The following is a 26073-nucleotide window of genomic DNA, read 5'->3' as shown; positions in this document are numbered from 1 at the left end:
ATATATATATATATATATATATATATATATATATATATATATATATATATATATATATATATATATATATATATATACACGAATGTATATTATTTGTAACAATGTAGAAATATTAATCATATATATATATATATATGAATATTAATACAAATATACGTATGTATTAATCATTTTTATATCATCATAATAACATTCTCACATATTTATAATGACGCATGTGATTCATATACGCATGTGTGAATACGTGGCTATTTACATATTTATCAATCCATCTATTTTAATATCTCTTTCACATTAAATAGTTTGATGAGAAAATATTACAGCAAGATATAAAACCAGAATGTCTAAACACAGAAAGCCGGCAACTTTCATAACGTAGAAGTAATTTGAAGTTGTAAAACCCTTTCCCAGGAGCATACTGAGATTGAGGCTACGGTAGCTTCTGGAAACTCCATACAAAACACTTTGTACCGTAAACTTTACGCGAAAATCGTTACCCGTTACTGAAAAAAAAAAAAAAAAGGAAAAGAGAAAAGAAAATGGAGAGCGTACGCTCTAAAAATCGAAAAACTTCGAACAACATTAAAAACTTACGACGCTCCGACCACCTACATATATGCTATACTTCGCCAAGCGCTAAACCGTTAAAACTTCCAATCGCATTGACTTTTTAACAAACTCGTCTTAATCCTTGTTGCTCCTCTTTTTTTTTTTTTACGCTTCGACATGCTCCGTTCTTCGATTATTCAAATTATCTATTAACATATAAATTGTTTAACTTCAACGTAATTAAATTATAAATGTACGTTGTCGAGTTGTCGCAAAATGAGATGGCTATTTTAAGATATCCCCTTTGATATATGCAATAATGATAGAAATTAATCCTTGTGGCTCACTTACAATACCATCTGAGAGTTTAGTTTATTCTATTTTATTGTATTATATTAATTTTGAATTAAATTTGAATTTATTTCGATCAAAAGATCCCAGAACATTTTACATAGGAGGCAAAATTAAGAAGTGTTTTGAAGTTATTTCACCTAACCTATTCTAAATCACCTACTACCCAATCCTTATATGATTCACTTACAATACCATCTGAGAGTTCATTTTATTTTATTGTAATATATTAATTTTGAATCCTTTGATTTAGGTTAAAAAATCCCAGAGCATTTTATACAGGAGGCAAAAAGTGTTATGAGGTCGAGTTATTTGCAAATAACTCGACCTAACCTACAACCCAATCCTTACATGCATCATTTACAGTACCATCTGAGAGTTTTATTTTATTTTATTTTATTAATTTATTACATTGTATAGTATTAATTTTCGATTCTTTAATTTAAGTTAAAAAATCCTAGAGTTAAGTTAAAAAATCCTAGAAATTTCGCATTATGCAGAAGTAAAATTAAAAAGTGTTTTGAGGTTATTTGCAAATGACTCAACCTAACCTATTCTAAATCATCTGCAATCCTTATAGATCATTTACCATTTGAGAATTTATTTTATTTTACTTTTTTGATTCATTGCATCAATTATATTAATTTTGGACTCTTTAATTTAGCTTAAAAGATCCTGGACCATTTCACGTTTGTATAGAAACAAAATTAAAAAGTGTTTCAAGATTATTTACAAACGAGAAATATCAATTAAGATTCCATTTAGAAGAAATTCTAAAACACAAAACTGTCCAGAATACGCGAACAGAGTATTGAAAATACAATACCAATCACACAAAACAGTATTCCACCAAATCTTCTATGGTTCTTTTCAGTCAGATTCTCAAAAATTTGCATTGAAATTCGCAGTCCGATCACGCATATATACAGTAAGTTGGTGCAAAGAGACTCTACTGAAAATTTACGAGGAAAACGAGAGATAGTTTATTTTACATGGTTACGCGAGAAAGAGAGAGAGAGAGAGTGAGAGTGAGAGTGAGAGTGAGAGTGAGAGAGAGAAAGAGAAATAATTTGAAATCGGCCAGCGTGTTCTTCGCCCCGACGGAAATGAAAAGGACTGGTTTTCGTGTTCTAAGTCCTTCCGGAAGAACGGTCCGACGCGCCACCATTCGGCTCGCCGAATTTGATGGAAAGATATTGCACTCCGTTGCGGTCTTTCGAATTCTACTTTCCTTACTTTATTTCCCTCGGCTGGTCTATGTCTCTTTCAACCGCGCCGCGGCCTTTATAACCGACGAGATTGCTCAGTTTCTCCGGTTTCGGCTCAAAGGAGCAGTAACGCGAGGAAGAACCGACTTTATTACTTTTTCCGGGGCCTTTCAATCGCGCGTAAAGCGACAATAATGCCGCAAGGATTAAAAAAAAAAAAAAAAGAAAGAAAGAGAACGATCGTCCTCGCTTTGTTGCGTTTTTACGTTTACCTTGACTTCAATGCCACAGCTCTCTTGGAAATTAGGGATTTTCACAGCGTTACACGATGGCGACAGACTTTCCAAATTTTCGGTCAGAATACACAGCGACGGAAATTCTTTTCTTGGTATTTTATACTAGTACAACTGCCAAATGTTAAGTTAAAAATTCAATAAAGTTATAAAAATCTTTGTCTGCTCGAAAACACGAGTAATTTTTCTTTTTATATAAAATATAAACCTTCTTATATAAAATAATAATATAAAATATAAACCTTTTTGTATGAACCTTCACGAAATCATAACAATTGTAAAAATATTAAAATCATATCATTATATTATATTAAAATATAATATTTATTTTATTTTATTTTATTTTATTTTATTTCATTTCATTTTATTTTATTTTGTTTTACTTAAAATAAAATAATATTATATTATATTATATTAAAATTATAAAAATATATCTTACAAGAATATTAAATTGGGAGAAACGTGTTTCAGTGGTTTCATAGAATTCAAGAAAAAAGCGTCCTTACTTTCCCAGTTGCTGCGAAAACATCTTCGAAGAAGAAGAACTTTCAGAGGTGTCAAAGTAGAGGCTTCGCGCCTTAAGACGAGACCAATCCGATTGCTATACGATCTCTTCTCTCGGGAAGAGAACTTATAGCAGTCTAAAGTATCGACAATTTTTCGTCGAGTCCAATTCCGCGTCTCCTTTTAATTCTTTTCTTCTTTTTCCTTCTTCTTGTCAATTCGTGCATCGAACAACGCGCTGTACGTCATCCAATTAAATTTTCCTCGATTACTAAAAATGTTGACCTGAAGCTTGACCCAATATTTAAATTTGAACCTTCAGTTTCAAAAATACACCTGCTTGGATAACTCTCTAAATTTCTTCATTTATTCTCGAAGACGAGACGAGCGCGAGGGAAATTTTTATTGCAAACCAATACTCGATTGGTATCATCATTGTGCGAAGCAAGCCGACGCTAAATTTAAACCTATTCCTCGCGCAAACGCTACGCTTTAGTCATCTCTAACTGCCACGTTAAACCTATCGATGCATTTCGTTTCGCCAAACCGATTTCCTCGCTCGGTTTTCTAACGATTTCAAGAACGACGGGATAATCCTAGAGAAATTTATCAGCTCGAAGCGAAGGAGAGAAAAAGAGAGAGAAGTGATGGTCCTTTCCTGGCAGTACCAATCTCGGAAGCTGAATTCGCTGGCTACACAGAGAGCCAGCGAAGAGGAGAAGGAACGAAAGAACTTCTAATATCTGCTAGAAAGACGGGGCACATAATCTTCCGGGAAGGATAAACCCGGTTACCGGTCAGGATTTCGAAATACGTCCCGGGAACGTCGTCCGCGAGATTACTTGACCAATCCGCATCGAGCTGCACGGTACAAAGGAAATTGTTTGCGAACACGGGACCTCGGAACCGCGGTTTAAATCGCTTCGATAATACGAGGAGTCGTGTATTATTATCTTCTCTTTCTTCTGTTTTTTACTTTTTATCTTTGGCGATAGAAACGTTGCAATAAATGATACAGACGTGAGTGTTTGTTGGTACTTTGGAACTGTAGAATTTCTGGAAAATGTAAATTGCTGTCTAACTAATTCATCCTCGACGTGTTCCTCCAGGCACGTGACCTTTTCTAACAAGGGTTGATTTTGTAGTGATTACGATGATTTATATTTATATCACAATACTACAAATAAATAATAACACCGTAATTAATTTCGATAGTTTATATAAAAATATCATCAATGTAACAAAATATATAATTACTAATAATTTAATAAAGATTACATAATGGAAGTTAAATAACGAATGAAGAATTTCTACTATGGCTACAATATATATATATATATAAGCGTCAGTAAACATTTCCATGGTGATAATAAAATTAATAGCTATTTTTAAATATTCTATTGTTTGTATTAAATACACATCTCGACGGAACGATTTAATGAACATAGATATCGTTGATTCTAAATACTTCAAAGTAGAGATCGCTACAATGCTTTCAAAATTGAGAAAGTTTCCATTATTTTTCCATCTTTTTACGTAACAGAATCTGGATAATAAATAACAGAAGTGTTGTTATTAGCAGTTTGAAAATGTAATGTTTAGGGACTGGGTTTCAATGACATTTGAAAGAATATTTTTTTAAATTGACAATGCATGATAAATTCAACATTTGAAATTGAGACGCGTTTGAAATTGAGAAATAAATTTGCTCGGCGTCTGGCTTCGATTTGTTCGAGAAATATAATAGAATAACGATAGAAGATATATGTATAATAACTTATCGGTGGATTGTTGAAGAATCGTTAAACTAATGGACAAATTAAAACTTACGCTCACGTGTCAAAAAAAAAAAGAGAAAAACGAAATGAAATATTGATTAAATGTATCGTTAATTCTACGACATGTATTAATATGTGTTATTTTCGTACGTAAATAATACATATTAATTTGTAATTGCAAATTGACGCCACGATGAAATTTAATAAACAGCGAAATTTATCGAATCGCATATTCGATATTCTTCGCGTTCAGCAAGAACGAACGATTGTTTAATTTATTACGCCTGTAACTCGATTGATGCGAAGTAAACGGAATTTTGACGTTTCGGAATATAAACTATTGTTCTACTTTGAATAACCGTATAAATATGCAACGACCAATATCGAGTCGAAAGGCCACCCGAATGAAATCTTGCGTGACACGAACAAATTTCATTTCGACCGAGCGAGTCCTTTGGAAATTCCATTCGCGCGTAAGCTTGCTAAATAAACAAACAAACAAATAAATACGAAGGAAATGTTTTAAACGAGGATCTCCCCACCCCTTTCGAAACGTGTTGGATGAAAATATTCGAGGAAACGAGGAAACAACGCGATGTCCAAACACATTTGAGGGATGTGATGAAACGTGTGTGTGTGTGTAACATTAAATTCGCTCGATTCAACGTATTTAGAACACGTGGCATTAAACGAAAAAAGTAACATTCGCTCTCTTGTTTCTCGCATGGAATAAAATTTCCATCCGTTTGGCGGGGCCACGTCCTTTTGAAAATTCATGTCAGAAAGTCACGCGTCTTTCGTCAAAGGCGAGCATTTAAATTATTTATTTTCTCGTTTCGTACAAGGGATATCAGCCGCTTATTTATCATTCGAAGGGAAGATTTATTCACGTCCGTTCCAAAAAAATGGAAACTCTCGTCTGGAAATTAGAAAGATGCTACGTTGAAAGGATCATTAATTTTTATTGAATGCATTACGAGTGTCTGATACACTGGCTAATCGATTTGAAACGAAGTAGCTGTGTCGCGATTATTGCGCAAGAATAATCGAATGTATGCACCACGTGATTCAGTGGACCGTGTCAAAAGAACAGGCAAACAAAACACACGCTCCGATGCTATGTACAAAAAGTATTTGCAGTATTTATATTTGTTGCAGCATTTACACGATTATGTGGATCTAAGTGACTGTATTGTAAATCTCTTTTATAAAGACCTATATTAAATTTCACAAAATTTAACACGCTACGAAAATGAAATGCAGACCATTGTAATGTAATAAAGAAATTAAAAAATATGTGCATATCCTCTTTTAGTCACAAATATAAATATATATATATATAAATTATATAAATAATAATATAACAATATAATAATATATGTAAGTTATATAAACAATAATATAAATTTTACAGAAATTTACAAAATAAAATCTGAGCACTGTGCACGTGAATACTGTGTCTATTATTTCAGTCGTAAAATGATACAAATTTTACAAAAGTTTGCAAAATAGACTCTGAGACACTTAAACGTTTCATCAAATGCAAAAACACACGCAATACTTTTTTGAAGTGAGGTACAACAGTTAGAAATTACAGGTTACAACGTAAATTATAAATCGTAGCAACAAAATATCCACGTCCATGAATATATGCGATTAAAACGAACAAAACTGAAGAAAATATTCTGCAACGTTCTACGTTATATTTCTGAGGAAAGATCAACGAAAAGAACGAGCTAGGATGAAAGAGATCCGAGACTCGATCGAGTTTCAGAAGGCAGAAGCTTCCAACGAGCAATATAAGAGGGAGATTTCCCACCGAAAATCGCATCGAATGGAACGTGACTTGTCGCTCAGTACAACGTCGAATTTATGGATCCTGTCTGTGGCCGTGGGATTTATGGGAATCCAATGCCTTAATTGGAAAATTATAGGACAATGTCTGGAAGTGGACCGTTCAGCCCGCAACCCGTTACTCAACGCGTATAATCGACCCCCGGCCATTTATTTCACAATCACGCCGCCGATATTTTCTGTCGCGACAAGGAAGCTAGATATAACCACGAAATTATTACTAACCACTGCTCGAGAGAAAGAGAAAGAGCGAGATCAATAATTGGGATTTTCGTTAAATTCCCGCCGGTTAATCGTGGAAAATGTATCAGAGATCAGACACAGATCGGATTTGAGAAAAAGTTTCGATGCCAATTTTTTCGTTTCGCGTAATTATATTTTTTGTTCAAGTTCGAAAGAATTCGAAACCGCACCGTGGGAATAGGAATTTTTGCTAAAGCGAAACGTTTGCGATAAGATTTCTGAAAGGGAAATTTTAGAACAATAAAATTAATTTGTTTTTCAAATCTCAGATGAGATTTACTCGCTGTACGGTGAAGTAAATGTACTTAACCTTTATTTAGATGCCAAGCTTTAATGCTAGTTTAATAAATTTATAAATAATTTTAGAATAATATGAAAGTTTTAGAATAATGAAAGTTTTGTAATAAAATTTTGGTTCCTATGACATTACCAAAGATTTAATAAAGGAGGTAATATCTTAGAATTCTGCCGAGAAAGAAAGAAATAAATTATTGAATACACGGGAATGAAAAAGTGCTTCGTCGGAGCTTTGTCTTTCTGCTCTTACCCCCGCCACTTCTCCCACGTAACATTTATCTTCCACATTCGTCATATCGAAGCTCATTGTTGCGCTCCCTTTTTCAGTTCGCGACGATTAAGTGAAGTTGCCCGATGAATGATCGATTCGATTATACCCGACAGCGATAAATAATCGAATTGGCCGCGGCTCGAGTTTGAGATCGAAAGTGAATGCAATGGAAAGAAAAGAAGAAAAAAAAAAAAATGAAGGAACATGATCTTCTCTGAATGGAACAAGAAACATTTATTCGTTCCAGTTCAAACTTCGATTCGAGTTTAATAAAAACCGATCTGCGTCGCGCCGATATTTGCACGTCCGTATATTCGGTCGTTTACTTAATAAAACAAATTGAGAATAAAAATTTTCGGCGAGGTAGAACAGAACAGAGTGAAGCAATATCTTTGACTGCGATATCTACCTTGATGAAAATCTCGATGTTTCTTTTTATTTTATAGAGAGAAATCTAAACGAAAGAAATGAGAGAGAGAGAAAGAGAGAGAAATGAAAGCAGGTAGAGCAATTAGTCGAAATTTGCATAAGCTTACCCAATGAGGTGGCGGCACACAAAACGTGTAGCTGGTGAACCAAAATGGAGGCCACCACGGCCGAAAGACGACTCAACATCGTAGTCGATTCTCAACTCATCTCTGTTTCGAAAGTTGAGACGCGGCGCCTCTCGTCTTCCTTCTGATCTGAAATTTTCATAAACGACAAGCTATTATTATCATCATCATCATCATCATTATTATTATTATTATTATTACTAATACTATTATTATTATTATTGACATTTAGTTTGGTAGCACTGTTAATAAACATTTCCAAAACAAAAATGCCCAAACACGCAGATTCACGCTCAAAGTACTAAGGACTTAAAATACCAAGGACTTAAAATCCTCGCGTCAATTTAATTTCCTATCAATACCGAAGGAAATGTTATTTACATCTCTCTAAACATCCAAAATAAAATACACACCCAGAAATCAATATATTCCGTGACAAAATTGGCAGAGGCAAAGTTTCACCTGAGAGAGATTGAAGTTGATTTCGAGTTTTAGAAATTCGAACGAGGGAAAGTCAGGCGTGTCTTGCCTGTTTGAAAGTTTGACGGGAGCTTTTCAATAAAAAATTGAAGCCTCCCCCTCGCGGTGATAATAAAGCCAGAACAGCGACATACTACCACGTCGAGGAACCGACGCGGACAATTGAATCTTATCGCCGGATAATTAAAGATAAAGCGCGGAACACAAGACGAATGTGGTCGTTAATTATACTCGGGCTTGCCCCGTTGGTGCACGATGTCAAACGATCCGGTGCAAGCCTACCCGAAATCCCCCTGGACTTGGAAATAACACCTCCGGGTTGCCTGGGGCTGACCCAATCGGGGTTCACGAGACACAAAGCCTCTCTCTAGCCAGAGATCAATGCGTTACTCAGCGCCAATCTCCCTCTCGCCCTCTCCCGATCCTTCCCTCTCTCTCTCTCTGTCTATCTATCCGAGTATATCCTCGCACAAAAATCTCAAAAAACGTTTCGCATTGTTATTTTGACGATTACAAGGGAAAATTTGAATGATTTTACTCGTTTGTGCGATCACTTTTGTGTGATCAAGGCGAAAGATCTCGTATATACTGTACTGCATTTGACAATTATTTCAATTCTCAAGCGTTGAGTTCAGCATTCCGGAGGTCTTAGAATCTTTGGAAATTTTCGAGCTTTTAAGACTAAAATTCCCAACTTTTGCATCTCGGGATCTTTGGAATTTCCAAGCCTGAATCGCTGAATTTTCATACTTTCGAAACTCTTACATTCCCGAGTTCTTGACACCTAGACTTTTAAATTTCGAGATTTCTAAATTCTAGGCGAAATTCCTGAATTCTAAATTCGAAACTTCTGACCTTTCAAATTTCTGAACGTCTGAATTTCTAAATTTCAAAGTTCCGAGACTCCTAAATTCCAAAATTTTTGAATATCCAAGTTCTTGATTCTTCGTGTTCCTAAACACCCAAATTCCTGAACTTTTTATTCTGAAATTCTAAAGCTCTTGACTTTTCGAATACCTAAATCCCCAAATTTCTAAATTTCTAAACCCCAGAACTATTAAATATCTAAATTTTTGCGTCTCCGGAATCTCAAACCCGCAAATGCCTCAATTTCCAAATTTCTAAATGTGCAAATCTCCAAACATCTTTCTAAACTTTTAATTTGTTTCTGAATTCTCAAATTTCTGAATTCCTAAATCCTTCAATTCTTCAATTGCCAATGTGTTTACATTTTTAAATTGCTAAATGCCTCGATGTCCAAGTTTTGAAAAAAAAAAAAAAAAGCAAATTCGTCAATTCTCCATATAGTCTCTGCACAATTTTAAAATATCCCGAGACTTTTGAACGAGGGTGTATACTCGTCCCAGAAAAAAAGAAACGAGCCGGATCAACAGTTTTACACACCGACAAACCCGTCTCTACACTATTCCGACGTCCCACTTTTCCTGCAAATATTACCTTAATGAATTTCCAACGGAAAATTGGTTCCCCCAATTTTTCCAAATTCACATTTCGTCCGAATTATGCAGAATGGAAGAAAGAAAATGATCCGCGACGCGATGAAAATTTGAAACTTTACGCGCGGGCCTCGTAATGAAGGTACGCTGTGAAATGCTTGTCTGTTCTTTTCAAGTGTCAACAGTATGAAATTAGATCGAGTTGAAAGCTCAGCCGAATGAAACAGCAAGTTCAACGTGACGAAGAATTCCGTATGATCAACTGAATTTTCGTACGGACACTTTCCGAAGTGTTACAATTTTAATTCGATGCGCGAAAATGAAATAAAATATCCTTCCAAATAAATGACATAACGCAAGTTAACATGTAACAAAGAACATATCGATAAATATCAATTGTGTGTCGAGTGAATGGTCATGGTCTAAATTTACTGCTCGATAGTTCTCTACTGTAATATTATTCGTTATTCATATTCAGCATTTCTTCGATCGCGGTCGCGACGTTGTATCGGTTGTACTTTATTTTTTTTTTTTTTTTTTTCTCTGAACACTCAGAAACAAACAATTTACAAGAGAGAGAGAGAGAGAACATTCGCAGCGAATAAAGACGCGCGCGTGCACCGTGCACCCTGGCTGAATAATCCGGCCGAGCGTATCGAGAAACGTTTAAAAAAAACGCGCGATCGAACAATGAAGCACCCCGGGAGGACCAATTTACCCGGTCGTTCCGCAAAGAACTCGCAGGAAGAACGAAACTCGTCAGCCGGACAAAGCGACTGCGACCTCGCCCTCCCCATCTCCACCCGCCGCTTTGAACGACGTACATACATATACGTACGTACGTACGTACGTACGTATACGTATGTAGACTCAAAGGCCGCGGCAAATCAGACGGTCGGTCGAAGTCAAATAGAAGATTGTTACCACGAAATTCCGTGTGATTCAATTTGACCGGAAGTTCAACCGAAAACACGCCTCCCTCCCCCTCCAAACGCCGCTGAATTTCCTGCTGCCATCCTAATGAATCTATCGGCAACTCTTGAACTCACCCCTGCCTACCACCACCCCACTAGCCAAAGGACGCTGTTGGTCTGTAGCTTCGCAGAACCTTTCAGCCGGGAGGTAGGGCCGTATCCTAAATTCGGACACGTGAGCGGAAGTCTTTACGGTTCGCCCGGCGGAAATCGTCTCGCAGCGAAAATTTTACGAATTTGAAGCAGGTAGGTTGAAGCAGCTCTCGATCATCGAACTGGGATCTTCCTCCGGGATCTTTTCTTTTTGAGGGGGAAGAGAGGGACTTGTGTATAAATTCGTACGGGATTTTTTGACCTCAAATTTCTTGGGGTTCGGGGGGAGGTTGCGCTGGCAACTGATTGCGGACCGTAACGAGGGACCCAAACCGTGTGCAATAATTCGTCGCTTTCTTTTTTTTTTTTTTTTTTTTTTTTTTTTTTTTTGACATCGTCGGTACATGACATCACTGGATAGAAATCATTGAGAAATAATAACTAATAATAGGTAAATTTATTTTAATGGAATAAATATTATTTGTTTCGCCTGGGTTATATTTAAATATGCTTGAAACTCGGGGAATATTTTGGGGCAAAAAACGTCTCGACGTCATTTCAGCGCAGGAGGTTAATTTTCTAATGTTGGTAATTCGGATTCTATGATTTTCGTAGATTTAAACGACACTGACAGAGTGGAAATTTTCATCTGTAAATAGGGAATTTAGAAATAAGACGCGAGTCTATAAAATTCGTACAAATTGTAAAAATACATGAAACATCCAAAGTAAAGTACTTGATATATATATTTACTACAATTTCTGATTAAAATACATTCTTTTCAATCGCGTTTGAAAATTTCAAATTGCACAAAGATCCGCAGATATTACTATATATGTACATATTGCGATATACCATACACTGAATATTAATGACAACAATTTAACAATTTTCATATACTTTAGATAGGCTGAATATATTTTATGTGTCACGTGTTGATATCGTTCACATAATTATAAGATTTAGTACTGTTCGAGCAAAATACGAATGCACAAATCTTCTAAAGAGTTAATATCTTCCAAGTTTTGACAGAATTTTTGGATAGGAGAGTTTGACTTACAATAACAAACAATAAGTTTTCATTAACTCTGTATGAAAGTATATATAGGTTGAAAGTGTTGGATCAATTATACGATAAATAACTTTTGGCGATTTAAAATTTACTACATGATCAGAAATTAGGTCGAAGAGAAAGAATGAAAACTTTTTCACTCGGTATTATAACTAGTGACGTTCACAGTACGTATGAAATATTTATAATATCGCGACGAACATGAGCGTCTGCTAATACACGGTGCAACCAGAGTACGAACAATTTCTTCTCGGCCCCGTCCCCGCGGAAGCTATCCTAACAGCTGTCGTTTCTACCCGGAAAGTTTCAAATTATTTTCGATGTCTCATGCAGGTGGTACTCGCGCGACAAGTGGCAGTTGCGCGAATGAAAAAGTTTCACCACGGTGAGCAACAAAATCCGCGTGATAGTGCAGAAAATAGACGAAGAACAGCAGACGTTTCGCTTCCATCTCTTTTCTCTTTTTTCCGTTTATTCAAAAAAATGGAAGGAATTAAGGGTCAGAGAAAAAAAACTATATCTACGTTACGTTTTTTAAACCAAATACTTTTTAACAAGATAGTAGCATTGATATATATATATATATATATATTAGAGTATAATTTGCTTTCTTCCATTTTTAGTATTTTTGTTTACAGATTATTTTATGATGCAACGAACTGAAAATCAAACTTAAGAGTTACGTTCAAATTTCAAGTACTTAAAATGGTTGTTCCTGAAATTGTGAAATGAGTGTTTAAAAACAGTTTGAAGATAGTTGTGGTTTTCGTAAAATACTTGAAACAGTTGTACAAACAATCTATTCACGACTCTGTGTATTTCTCTATTCTGTTCAATAGGAACAACGAGTCAAAAATTAGCATTAACATTATCACGAAAAGCATCGAAGCTGGATAAAGGTGTCGATGGTTCCTTAATAAAACATTGGAGGATACTGGTTTTAACGGAGAACGCGGATAAGCGTCTGTGTGTTGGATTAATGAGAAGCGGTAATGCGCGTGATATTGTGATGCTTACGTAACATTAATGCACTCAATTATTTATAGCAGGTACATGTTAACAGTGTGTTTGCAAAAGCATCCTACTCTTGAATGCGAATTATCCTACGCATCCTAGTCGTGAATGCCACTCCTGAATGCTAATCCTATGCGCATACTCTAAACGTTGTAAAATGCAGCGTTAGCCATCCTGTGTCTGTGTGTATGTGTGGAAGATCATGCTACAAACTTTCCAACAATTATACCGAATACTAAGTACCAACGTAATTATGTCACTCTACATCTTTCATTCCTGAATGAAGAATGATCAAATCAATGACGTGAATATATATATATATATATATATATATATATTCTTTTTTATAATTCTGATAAATTGTAATGTTAATTTTGTCGAACTGCTGTAATACTATTAACAGTATTATCAATACATGTAATGTGTATCAATATTAGTATAAAGTACCATGAAATATTGTAATGAACTAATAATGTAATGATAGTATATGATATTAATATTAAAAAATGTAATGATAGTATATTTTAGTATATGATATTAATCTTCAAAAATGTAATGATAGTATATTGTAGTATATGACATTAATATTAAAAAATGTAATGATAGTATATTGTAGTATATGACATTAATATTAAAAAAATGTAATGATAGTATATTGTAGTATATTATATTATATTGTAGTATATGATATTAATAGTAATATTACAGTATTATATATTGTAGTATATGACATTAATAGTAATATTGTAGTATATTAATATTAATTGTATTTTTACAGTATATGTTTATATTATTTTACACTTTATTTTATACATTTTTACAATACCAATTACTATTGCTAGTATCAATACTATGAATAAGTAAGTGTATATATGTATGACACTATTAGTATTATTACTAGAGATAGTAGTAATATTATTACAGTAAATGTCTGTAAGTACATGTAATATTTACATCATGACAGTGTCAATGTTTTTAATCATGGTAATACTATCAAATCAATAACTATAAAAGCCGATGTGTCACAGTGGTAAGTTCAACGATGAATTTTTCCCGACGTTCCCTGCTCTTCGTATCATTCTCGTTTCACATTAATTCACAGAGCAATAACGCTAATGGCGATTCTTTCACTACGATAATACCAATATTAAATAAATATACTATCTTTGCTACTAATATTAGCAATAACACCAGTATTAATAACAGAACTGTTACTCTTTTTATATATTCAATATATAATTATATATTATATTATATATATTAAATATTTTAATACATTCAATATATTAATAGTATAATTCTATCTAATAAACTCTATTTTAATATTTAATATATTTAATATATTATATATTTATTACAATATATAATGTATTATTATAATATATAATGTAATATTATAATATATAATAAATAAATATTATATAATAAATATAATAAATATATTTTATATTTATAATATAAATATATTTTATATAATATTATATAATAAATATAATAAATAATTTATTATACAATTCTATTATAATTCTCCTACATTCTATATATAATTCTCCCACAGGTACAATATTTATCTGATGCTTCCAGCCGCAGCAGTATTACCATCAAGCCCCGCAATAACTATAAAAATCAACTCAATCTCACACTCCAACAACACTCCGACAATGAACTTTTCCTAATGTTCTCTCCGCTCTCGGCGGTGTGTGTCCTCGCTCGGTATTAATTCACGGCGAAAAAGGGAAGATTGGAAATTACGCAAGTGCGTTATTACACGGCGTAACTACCGGCCGACGCGAATGCAGAATGAAAGAGGTTGCTGCAAGTAAACGAACTGTCCTCTCGCATTGGATTACAAGCTTCGCAACCCCTGGTGAGAGGCAGAGGGATAAAATCGCGCGAAGCTAACACGCGAGCGTATCGCGTAATCTGTTTCATAGGGGAAGAAGCTTCATTCGTTTCCATTACGCGCACGTTCTTTTCCCATTTTTCTTTTTCTTCTTTTTTCATTATTTTAATCCGCGCGGATTAATCATTCGACAAGATCGCGGTGAAAGGAGCTTACAGTAATCGCGCTGCTGCGCGCAACTCTCTATATATCAGCTTTGGGAGCGGTTGGAAACAATCGCGGAAGCTTCGTTTTCATCGGCTCGTTTATTGAGAGTTACACGTGAGTACGTTAAAAAATTGTTTGTTTTTTTTCCTTTCTCATTTCATATTCTGACTCAGTTTGTTTCAAGGTCATAAAATTATCGGTCAGTTGAACTGATGGATTTTTCGCGCAGTCGTGAGGGAATTTTGCAGAATTCGTGAAACGAATATTAGAGAATTATACGCATTGTGGATAAAAGTAGAGTGCGTTTCAGCGTGAGTTTCAGCGACAAGATAAATCGAATTTGCATTCAGGTCCTGTCTTTGAATCATTTACACAATTAACCGCGTGACATATGTAATGTGTGAAACGTGATGATACTTGCGAAATTCAACGATCAATTCGCACAAATTTGTCGACGCGTGGACAGTATAACGAAATAACGAAGAACTCTGATAACCTCGAACATTTAACTTGAGCGAAGTAAATTTTGCTCTATCTCATTGCAGTCATCTCCTAAAAAATAGAACATGAAATGAATAAATAAAGGAACAAACCGACGAAAGAATAAAACACGAAGATAAAGTGAGATGATATCTGAAATATTTCGCACATTACACACACACACACACGTACACGCACATGCGTTACGTCGTTGATTAAATACGAACGAACGTAAGATGAAAACAAAGCAGCTCGAATTTCACTAAATAAATAAATAAATAAATAAATAAATGAAAAGTACTTTTACTATGTTACTATGCCTTATTTCTATTAGAAACTGACGGGCAATTTGTACACCTATTAATACTTGATTCAATAAAAATAATTAAATTCATTTACTTATTAAATCCTCTTTCAAATTAATATTAAAATTAATTATCTAAAAATTAAATCTTTTTATAATTCATTTATTCTTACATGTACGCTACATTTTGATTTAAAATATTATTTTATAAAATTTTAATTTATAAAATATAATATATATAATATATAATATATAAAATATATATTTACAATGTGTAAAGTATATAATTACAAATTTATAATTAAAAGACATTACAATGTGTATAATATATAAAATAAAATATATAATATTAATTATAATAACAATACACAAATATAATTCAAGTATTTCTTATCGTGGATTATTAAATCGTGCATCGTCCGTAATTTCCACAGATTCCACGTTTGTCGAATCGATTATTTATTATCCGTCTCCGATTTACTGCGAGAGAAAACTGCTCGCCGTGGATAGAGTTATTAATAATAACAACGCGGATGAATTTGCATGTTCCGGCTCGTATATTTCACCGTCAGAGGCGGTTGTTCCCACGAAAAGCGAAATTCCTAACAGACACGGTCTGCTGTTGCACAGCTTACGTTGCACATTGCCCTACTGATAGTCCATCGTTCGCGATAGTTACAAGCTTTACTATAGCACGCACGATTAGCCGGCAGTGCACACGGCTTACAGGTTATACAACGTCGCGCGATTTATTCCGATCCCGAGATAATTCGACGATTATCCGCGTGGAAAAGGAAGAAAGTGTGTATTTTCATTGTGTCGTTGTGTTAATTATGCGCAATCATGTAGTCAACTCTGCGTGGAGAAAAGCGAAAGGGTTGCGCACGTAGTTCTGCGTGCGTTAAATCTTTTCAAGTTGGTGGTTGGTCATTATGGCGATATACAATAATATTGTAATATTCCGCCAAAACGTTCTAACACTATTAATATTTTAATATTTTTGGTACTCTGATATTCTAATATTGTATATATTCTGTATAATATTGTGTATATTCTAATATAGTCTATGTTCTAACACTATTAATATTTTAATATTTTGGTACTCTAATATTCTAATATTCTAATATTTTGGTACTCTAACATTCTAATATTTTAACACTCTAATATTCTAATACTCTAATATTTTAACACTCTAATATTCTAATATTTCAATATTTTAACACTGTAATATTCTAATATTCTAATATTTTAACACTCTAATATTCTAATATTTGGTATTCCAATATTCTAATATTTTTATAAACTAATATATAAACTAATATTATAAACTAATATAAACACTCCACGTTCTAAGATACTGATATTCTAAATTACAGAATAACGTTCTAGCTAAATTCCAGTGCTCTATTAACATTTTAATATTCAACTATCCTCATGTTCTATTTTAATATTTATACACTGTATATTTTCATATTCTAGTACTCTGATATTTTAATATCCCGACAGTGGGACGTTATAGGATCCTAATATTCTACAATTCTAACATTCCACTTCAGCAAAACGGAAAAGAAACCCCCTCAAAACTTTCAAAAGCGTCCGCCAAAACCTTCAAAAAACGTCCATAGAAAAGAAAAAAAGAATATTCTAATATTTTAACGATTCCCGACGCTCCGATAATTCCTCTATACCCTGATATTCCAAAACCCTGACATTCCAAGAACCTTCCGAAAAACGTTCCATTAGAAAATGGGAAGGACGAAATAATATTACAAATTCCGGCGTCACGGTGACGTGTTCCAAGTTCCAATTAGCAGATTACGCGAGCACTGGCCAAAGCTGTTGTTCCCCAGCTGTTGATGAAAACAATAGCGGACGAAGAGCTACGGTAATTAACAATAATTCTCGCGGACATACGTGACGTATTCATGGTGGGACGCGTGCAGGATAGAAGACCGGGTGGAGAGTGTGTGTGTGTGTGTGTGGGAGGGGGGCACCGTATGGGAAATTTAATAATCGGAAGCGAACGGACAGGCAATACGTCGTCAAAGTGCGGCCTCGTGCAAGTGACGCGATTCAGCGTTTCAGCGAGGAACACCCTAATTTCTCGTGTGCCCAATGGTTTATACGGAGGAACGGGGGGAGAGGGGGTGGCCATGGAGATGGGGGGGGGGGGGTTCGGGGCCCCCAATGAAAGTAATAACTTCCAGCTCGAGAGCCCGCGGCTAATAGCGGTTAGTTTGTCGGGTCCACAGAGGTTTATTGAGCAAACATTGGTCGAAACTACAATTGCCGTGGCCCCGGTGCCAAAATCGATCGATCTACACGCGCTTGCTGTATGTAACCACCGGCGAGAAGAAAACGTGGCCAGACGGATACCAACAATATTAGAAGGTGGTTTCCTTTCCTGGTGTCTTCTGCCTCTTTTTTTTTTTCTTTTGTTTATTTGTCGAGTTGGGATGTTTGACGAGTATCAATCACTATCAGCTGTTGCTGGAGCCAATCTCGCGTCTGGGCTCGAGGACACACTTGTGTTCTGGGTGCCATTCTTCTTAATACGTACGTACGTTTAAAGATAGAGAAGTTTATATGACACGTGTTGTGTAAAATATCGAGAGTATATAATAATTTTAGATGTGGAAGATGAAGGAAATTTTTATCTTACGGTTTGTGAAAAATGTTGAGGAAATATAATAATTGTAGATGGTATATTTAGATGTGAAAGGACTGCACTTTGCGGGTTTGCGAGAAACACCAAGAACAGACATAATAATTTTAGGTACTTGGTACAAGTAACACGACAAATTAATGAAAATTAACTAAAATAAAGGCTAAATGAATGGAACAACCCTGTTCAAGTTTAAAAAAAAAACGCCAAAAGAACACCAACCAGAGGACAAACTGACGAGAAAAGTTGAAACGAAAAATGACGAAATGAAAGAAAACAAAAGAAAAATAACCAAAAAACCCGAAACAAAAAATACCGAATTAACAGGCTAAAACAAGAAACAAATGAAATGACAATTGAGTTGACGAGGAAAAGAAATAACAAAAGGAAATAATCGATGGTACAACTACGTGCGAGCAACGTCCAGACAAACGAGAGATACTGAGAGACCCCTGGAAAATTGTCTCCTCCCTCGACATCCCTTTCCAACGATATCGCTAATGGGATTAAAACTGAGGGACAATCGGAACAAACACCGCCGGTACCCGGGGGAATTTCCACCAGTGCAGCCATTGTGGTCAGCCGAGGTAGCTACTTAATCTTTCACCTCGGAGCGAGGCAGGGGATTCGGTGAAAGGATGGCCGGTATTCGTGTATCGGTCATCGGTGATCATTCTTTGCCATGCTGATCAAAAGATCGCGGGAGAAAAGCTGCACCAACCTGCTCCTCCGTGGTTCCGTTTTCAGCCCCCTTTCGCCCTATTCACCGAACTTATTCGAACTTAGAACTGAAGATCACGGGTGGAAAGGGACTATATAGAAGAGTCGATATACTCGAAATAAAGACAAGACTGGCGCACGGTTTTACGCGTTCACAGATCCAACAAGATGTTGGACGAGGTACGTTGAATGGAAAATCCAGCTGAACTAAATTTTGTTTGACGATGAATCGAGTTTCGACTGGAGAGACACTCTTCCGTGGTTCTTTGGCACTTTCTTGAAATTATCGAGAAAAAAAGTTGCTCGAAAGAGAAGGATTACGAAGCAGCCGAGAGTTAAAATGTAGGGACTAGTAACTTAACACACAGTAGAACGATTAAAGTACAAAATTTAGTAAAAGTAGAAAAGAAATTAAGCGTGGAGCGAGAAAAAAATTTATAATACAACGAAGCCTCTATTTATGTATTTTATTATTAGAAATCATACAAGTCTTTAAAACTAGACTGTTATAAGATTTCTGTGGACAAAATTGTCAATTAATCATTTTTTACTACCTTTGGTAACTTTGGTGTCAATTAAATTAGACAGTGGTAATATAATACTTAATAAATTTAGTCAAGTTACAATATCTATTTAATTAAGTTAATTATATTGAAAATCAAGCAAATATTTCTAGAGTATTTTAGAATCTAACGTGTGCAAAAAAATGAACATGTGTACTCGAGAAATAATATTATTAATATGATATTAATAATTAGAGATGTGCGAGAACCCAAAATATCGTGTCGGGTCGGGAACCGGAAAATTTCGAGATTTGGGATTCGGGAAAGGATTGATAATAAGAATAAATAATTCGTTAAAGCCCACGCCATCAATTATATCGAAAGGTCGCAGATCTAGAACCATCATTCGAGAAATTCCTTCTGTTACATCTTTTCGTTTAACAATCTTTCGCGTATCATTTTGTACATGCGACAAATTTCATATCGATTCAGTTTCTTTCTTTTCTAGTACATGTACTTATGTTTGGATGCATATGCTTCGAATGGCGTAATAAACCAGTAGTATTTGCATACCTAGTTTTAAATTCATGGTGACAATGCGCGCACTCCGCCCTTGTGTCTCATCTTTTTCTTGAAAATGTTCCCAAACAGAGCTTCTCTTTGCACGATATCTTCTGCACTATTTCCTGCTACCACAACTTTACTCTCACTATCGCTCGACACTTTTTTTTAAAGATTTTTAATCTTTAGCAAATTTACACAGATTTTGAAATATACGTCCGAACTCCCCGAGTTTCTCAATGATACTGCTCAACAGCGTAAATAATATCAAAGTACGAAGCACGCAGTCACACGTTCGTTTACATCAGGTCACACGATTCTTAGAATTCGTGTTTCCAATAATTTCACTAGCAGAAGAAATTGAACTGTGTATTTACATACTTTGTAGGCTGCTATACAGCATTGTAGAGTAGTTCGAGAAACGGTACGTTTTCGAAATTTTCGGGAATCTCGACTTTTTCGGGAAACCCGATTCCTTCGGGAATCTCGAAATTTTCGGGAATCCGTCCCGATCCCACTCGATCTCTTCCCGACTCGTCCCGACCATCCGTTCTTGCACACCTCTATTAATATTTATTATTTTATTATTTATTATTAATATTATTAATATAATATTAATATTTATTATTAATATTATTAATATAATATTAATATTTATTGTTAATATTATTAATATAATATTAATATTTATTATTTTATTATTTATTTTTAATATTATTAATATAATATTGTCAGTTGTAAGTGTCAAATAAATACAGTGAAAGTTTTTCCCTAAACTTTCAACCTATTTTGTATTTGTAACAGAAGAAGCATACAATATTATTTGTAATACTCAGTTTACTTGTAATACTCATGTTACTTGTAATACTCAGTTTACTTGTAATACTCATGTTACTTGTAATACTCATGTTACTTGTAATACTCAGTTTACTTGTAATACTCAGTTTACTTGTAATACTCATGTTACTTGTAATACTCATGTTATTTGTAATACTCATGTTACTTGTAATACTCATGTTACTTGTAATACTCATGTTACTTGTAATACTCATGTTACTTGTAATACTCAGTTTACTTGTAATACTCATGTTGTGATACTCAGTTTACTTGTAATACTCATGTTATTTGTAATACTCATGTTATTTGTAATACTCAGTTTACTTGTATTACTCATGTTATTTATAATACTCATATTATTTGTAATACTCAATTTACTTGTAATACTCATATTATTTGTAATACTCAGTTTATTTATTTTCTCCAATCACGTCTGACTAATACGACGCAATTGACAAAAAAAAAAAAAAAAAGAAGAAGAAATACAACCAGTCGACACACTATGTAACGTGCATGCATAACTCTCGATGGAGGAGAGTCACGAGAATGAAAAAAAAAACAACGAATGAATAGGAACGTCGAGAAAGAGAGAGAAAGAGCGAGATTCTGAAAAACTGGTAACAAATGCTTTGTGCTTATTCTGGTTCACTGCCGTATTACGAAAAATCTTTTGTTCTCTCCCACCGTCAGCGGTCGTGCTGCTGTTCGAGTTACCAGTATCTTTCCTTTCTCCCTCTCTCTCTCTCTCTCTCTCTCTCTCTCTCGTTTTCTCTCCTTCCCCGATGTTACAGTGTTTCGATCTCATTGTAAAGTAGGAATGAGAGGAAGGCTGCTTTTTCTTTGGAGTTTGAGAAGATGTCTGGCTCCAACATCAATTGTTGTTGTTGTCCAACGAAAGAACTGCCGCAGCAAAATGAAATCTTTGACAAATTTTCTGCATTCTGTTATCTTTTAACCAATTGGAAGTTATACATTTACGTATATCTTCTTTAGTACAAATAGTACAAATAGTATGAGTATTACAAATAAACTGAGTATTACAAGTAAACTGAGATATTACAAATAATATGAGTTGTAGTATAACAAAATAATAATAAGGTAATAACAAGAAGGTGATGTAATTGTAATTGTAAAACAGAACTCGATTTTGCAAAATTGAAACAAGTCGCGCTATATGTAGATACATGAATATATGAATATTCTTTCATGGTGAATATATTCTACCACTTTCGCGATCCGCCGTACCACCGTGGATGGTCAAAATTCGAAACTTGCCTCGACACACGCCGCGTCGCGTCTAAATCCCAAAGTTGTCGAAATATTTCAACGTCAGCGCGCGTTCCTCGCGTCCGAGGCCATCAGGCTCACCGACTGGATAACGAAATGCAGCTGAAATTTCGATCTGCATCGAAAATATCAGAACGTCGATCTCTGGTCCTCCGGACAAAAAAAAAAAAAAAAAAAGAAAAATACGGATAGAACTTGATCGTGAACTATATGTATAATATATATTCAGGCTGTTCCTCGCGAGAGTGTTCGAACTTTTCTCAGTATATCACGCGCGTTATGTATAAAACACTTTTCACATATTGAACATAATATCGGCCAAAGCAAGAATCAGTTTGTCTCTACAGTTTGTTGATTATTAATTCTACGATTTACAGAGTTTCAATTCTTAAGAACCGACTCGATTGATCAAGACTGAGATTAAAGATTTAAAGTAAATTTCAAATAACTTTTATGTGATGAATTATTAGACTGGTACCAAGGTTTTTATGAATATGATGGTAATAATCGTCTCTCTCGGTACAATGAAACGTGAAAATGTTTTTTCACAAAATTTTTCATCTGTAATGGTTGTTCAAATACTTTTCGTAAATCACTGTATCATTTTCTACTTTTTGTTATTATATTCACATTGTTTCTTAATACTCTCATTATTTAGTTTATATTGATACTAGAATTACCAAAGTGCTCAAAATGACTACTTTAATAAATTAATAAGTTTCTATAGCTTTATGTATTTACGACAGTGTATTTCTAATAAAATATATTAACACAGGCTCGTGTTCTTTATTAACTTTTTCTTGTACTATAATTTCTTTCCTACGAATATTCCACTTTCGTAGTGTTAAAATATCGCACAGATAATCTAGGGTGCTTGAAGTATAACGAGTTCATTTACCAGAGCTTCAAAAAGAAGCCAAATATATTTTGTAATTTATAAATATTTCGTTGAACGAATGGGAACACGTACATTTATTTATCTACAAACTAAAACCTCGCCAATTTAAATTCAATACGCTTGGGGAAGAATGTGCGATCGTTTCCCACGTTTGAGTAAATGAGAGTACTCAATTTTACACACTGTCTCGCCATCGTCTTACCTGCGATCGTCTGAAATTTAAGTCAAATCGAGGCAATTGCCAGACAAATCATCGATCATCGGACGGAGCCACACAAACCAGATTACAAATCTTCGCTTCAAATTCCCACGTAGATCCGGGCGCGGAATCTCTCCGCTCGTTGACCCTGTTCCTATCGCTTCGTTTCGCGTTCCTTTTTTGCTCGGCGAAATAACGCCCAGAGGAAGAGCTCTGCGGTCTGTTCGACAAACGATCGATCCACCGATGGACGAATCGAAAAACCGTTCCGAGGGGAGACAGAGGGAAGAAAAAGAGCAAAAAAAAAAAAAAAAAAAATAGAGAGAGAGAGAAAAAGGAAAGAAATAAATACCAGCCGGGGCTTCTATGACGGCGGACATTCGTTTCCGGCGTCCAGAAAGAGGGGAGGAAAAAACGAGCAACTTCTCGCCGACCGCGATACACCGGTGCGCCTTCTCCCACTTCCGGGCGACATTCTACGCGTTGTAATTTACTCGACCCCTCTCTCTCTCTCTCTCTCTCTCTCTGTCTCTTCCTCTGCCAGCTTTTATTTCCATGCATACTTCTTCACGGGGGTCGCGTCCTTTTTATTTGGCCACACGTCTTCCCCCCTTTTATTTTTCCACCCCTCTCTCTCTCTCTCTCTCTCTCTCTGTCCTCTTGTTGCACTATTTTCTTCATTCGTTACGTTGCCGCTCGTCTTTCAAAATCCGTCTCTCCGAGATTTCTCTCCCTCCCCCTATCTACGTACGTACCTCGCCTCGTGGTTTCACAGCCTCACCGTCGAGCTTTCATTCTTATTTTTTCCTCTCTTTTTAGCTGCGGACGGTTATTTATTCGAGCACACACAGCGGAACAACGCGATGTATCCGCGTTGATTAAAGCTCGGTGTTGCATCCCGAGGAGGAGTTTCGAGGATTTTTTGGTAAGTCGAGTGGTTTTATACGGAGAACAATCTTCGAAGGTTGTTGTTCTTTCGGTTTTCAGAAGATTTCTCGTGATTTTTCGTACTGTCGAACTCTTTCGGCAAGGTCAAGACGAAAGGCCTCTTTCTCTCGAAGACTGTAGTCCATTTTTTTTTCATTTGCCGAACTGTAATTGTAATTTCCAATTTTTTTTTAACACCGCCAAAATAGTAAGAACGACCAATTAATAATTTTCATAGATGCAAAACATTTTCTTAGGAGCTCGAACGATTCGCATGATCGATCAAAGCACATAAATAAAAGCTTGTACACCCTGTTGCGTCACAAAAGACTTTAATGGAAGTTTCATTTCATTCTTGTTCAAAACAAATCGAAACGGCTCGCGCAGAAATTCACGTGCATATCTCTCCCTTTCCTGTCTTCAATCTCTTCGGCGAGCAACTCTGTTTACAATTCTTTGCCGGGAGTTTTAATCGAGAGTTAAAATAGTTTGTCCAACTCGCGTCAAAGAAGGAATTCGAAACTTTTCAAAATAGCTCTCTTCCATCGCCAACGGAAAGAGCCCCGGCACATCGACGAAGCAACGTTCGGGAAAAGAGTTGGTAGCCGGCCCGAGGAACGTAGAAAGCCCCAAACAGCCATCCAGAGTCATATTTCAGCTTTACATCCGGAAAATCGTCGAGGTTTTAAGTCGACGTACAACGCGCGGATTATTCCGATCCTCGTGACACGACGGTCCCGTGGAAAGAGTTTAAAAGCGGCGGGAAAACGGGTATAGAACGTATATAAATGGAGACTTTGTACGATTTCTGGAACAGGATAGGATGGAAGTGGAAATTATAGAGGGAATTCTCTCGCCACATTTCTATTCGTATCACGATATTTTGTGTCGTAACATGTAAAACAGCTGGTACTATCGCACTGTACTATTCTACAGTTCAAGAATAGCCGTAGAATTTATTCACTCCCGAGTATTCCGAATATTTATATCGCCAAACATTTCTGCAGAGATTTTCACGCGAGATCTATTGAACGAACGAAGACGACGTGATTACGCACGAATAGTTTCTAACGCAGCGTTATATTGTTCGTCGATTGAATTCAATATCGCCAATCCGTCGACGTTCGTTAATTTTGTCAGCGTGAGATCATCACGAAACGAACGAGCCGCAAACTGAACAGCGAGGCCAGCCAATAATCGGAAACAACGACTTGGAAATCGTCGCCCGTTCTCCACCTACATGCACACGCTGTCGTCTACGCTCGCAATGTCCAATTTGTCCGCTGCTTTTTATCATTTCCCCCGTTGCCACTCTAATCCTCCCCCCTTCTCGACTTGTATCGTTTTTCAACGGATCCCTTGATCGGTGGATCGCGGTATCGAATGGGCGGGGAACACATTAGTTAGCGGTAACAAGCGCGGGCGAACAACTGCGTTACAACGTGGCCTAGCCGTGTTCTACACAACCATAAAATACGTGTCGCACCGTGCCACCCGTGTAAGCCTCCGCGATGAGGATCCTCGGTGCACGCGCCATCCGCCAGCGGCAACAAATCGCGCGAGAACTCGTTCATTATGTAGCGGACAAGCAACCTCTCTTTTCGTGTTTCTTTTTTTTTTTTCTTTTTTTTTTTTTTTTTTTTTTTTTTT

The 26073-nt window shown here is 35.6% G+C and overlaps 1 protein-coding gene across 1 annotated transcript in view; it reads right to left on the bottom strand.

Moving 5' to 3' along the window:
- LOC122538988 overlaps positions 1-26073 on the bottom strand; it is a 157393-nt gene that overhangs the window by 35396 nt on the left and 95924 nt on the right. The window contains exon 3 of the mRNA XM_043673543.1: positions 7885-8031. Within this exon, the coding sequence (XP_043529478.1) occupies positions 7885-7963 (79 nt within the window). The 5' untranslated portion in view covers positions 7964-8031. The remainder of the gene's footprint in view (positions 1-7884; positions 8032-26073) is intronic.

The sequence above is a fragment of the Frieseomelitta varia genome, unplaced genomic scaffold (genome assembly GCF_011392965.1).
Source record: "Frieseomelitta varia isolate USP_RPSP 00005682 unplaced genomic scaffold, Fvar_1.2 scaffold_185, whole genome shotgun sequence".
NCBI classification, from domain to species: Eukaryota; Metazoa; Arthropoda; class Insecta; order Hymenoptera; family Apidae; genus Frieseomelitta; species Frieseomelitta varia.
The sequence above is the reverse complement of the archived record's forward strand: the minus strand, read 5'-3'. Positions and strand labels throughout refer to the sequence as shown.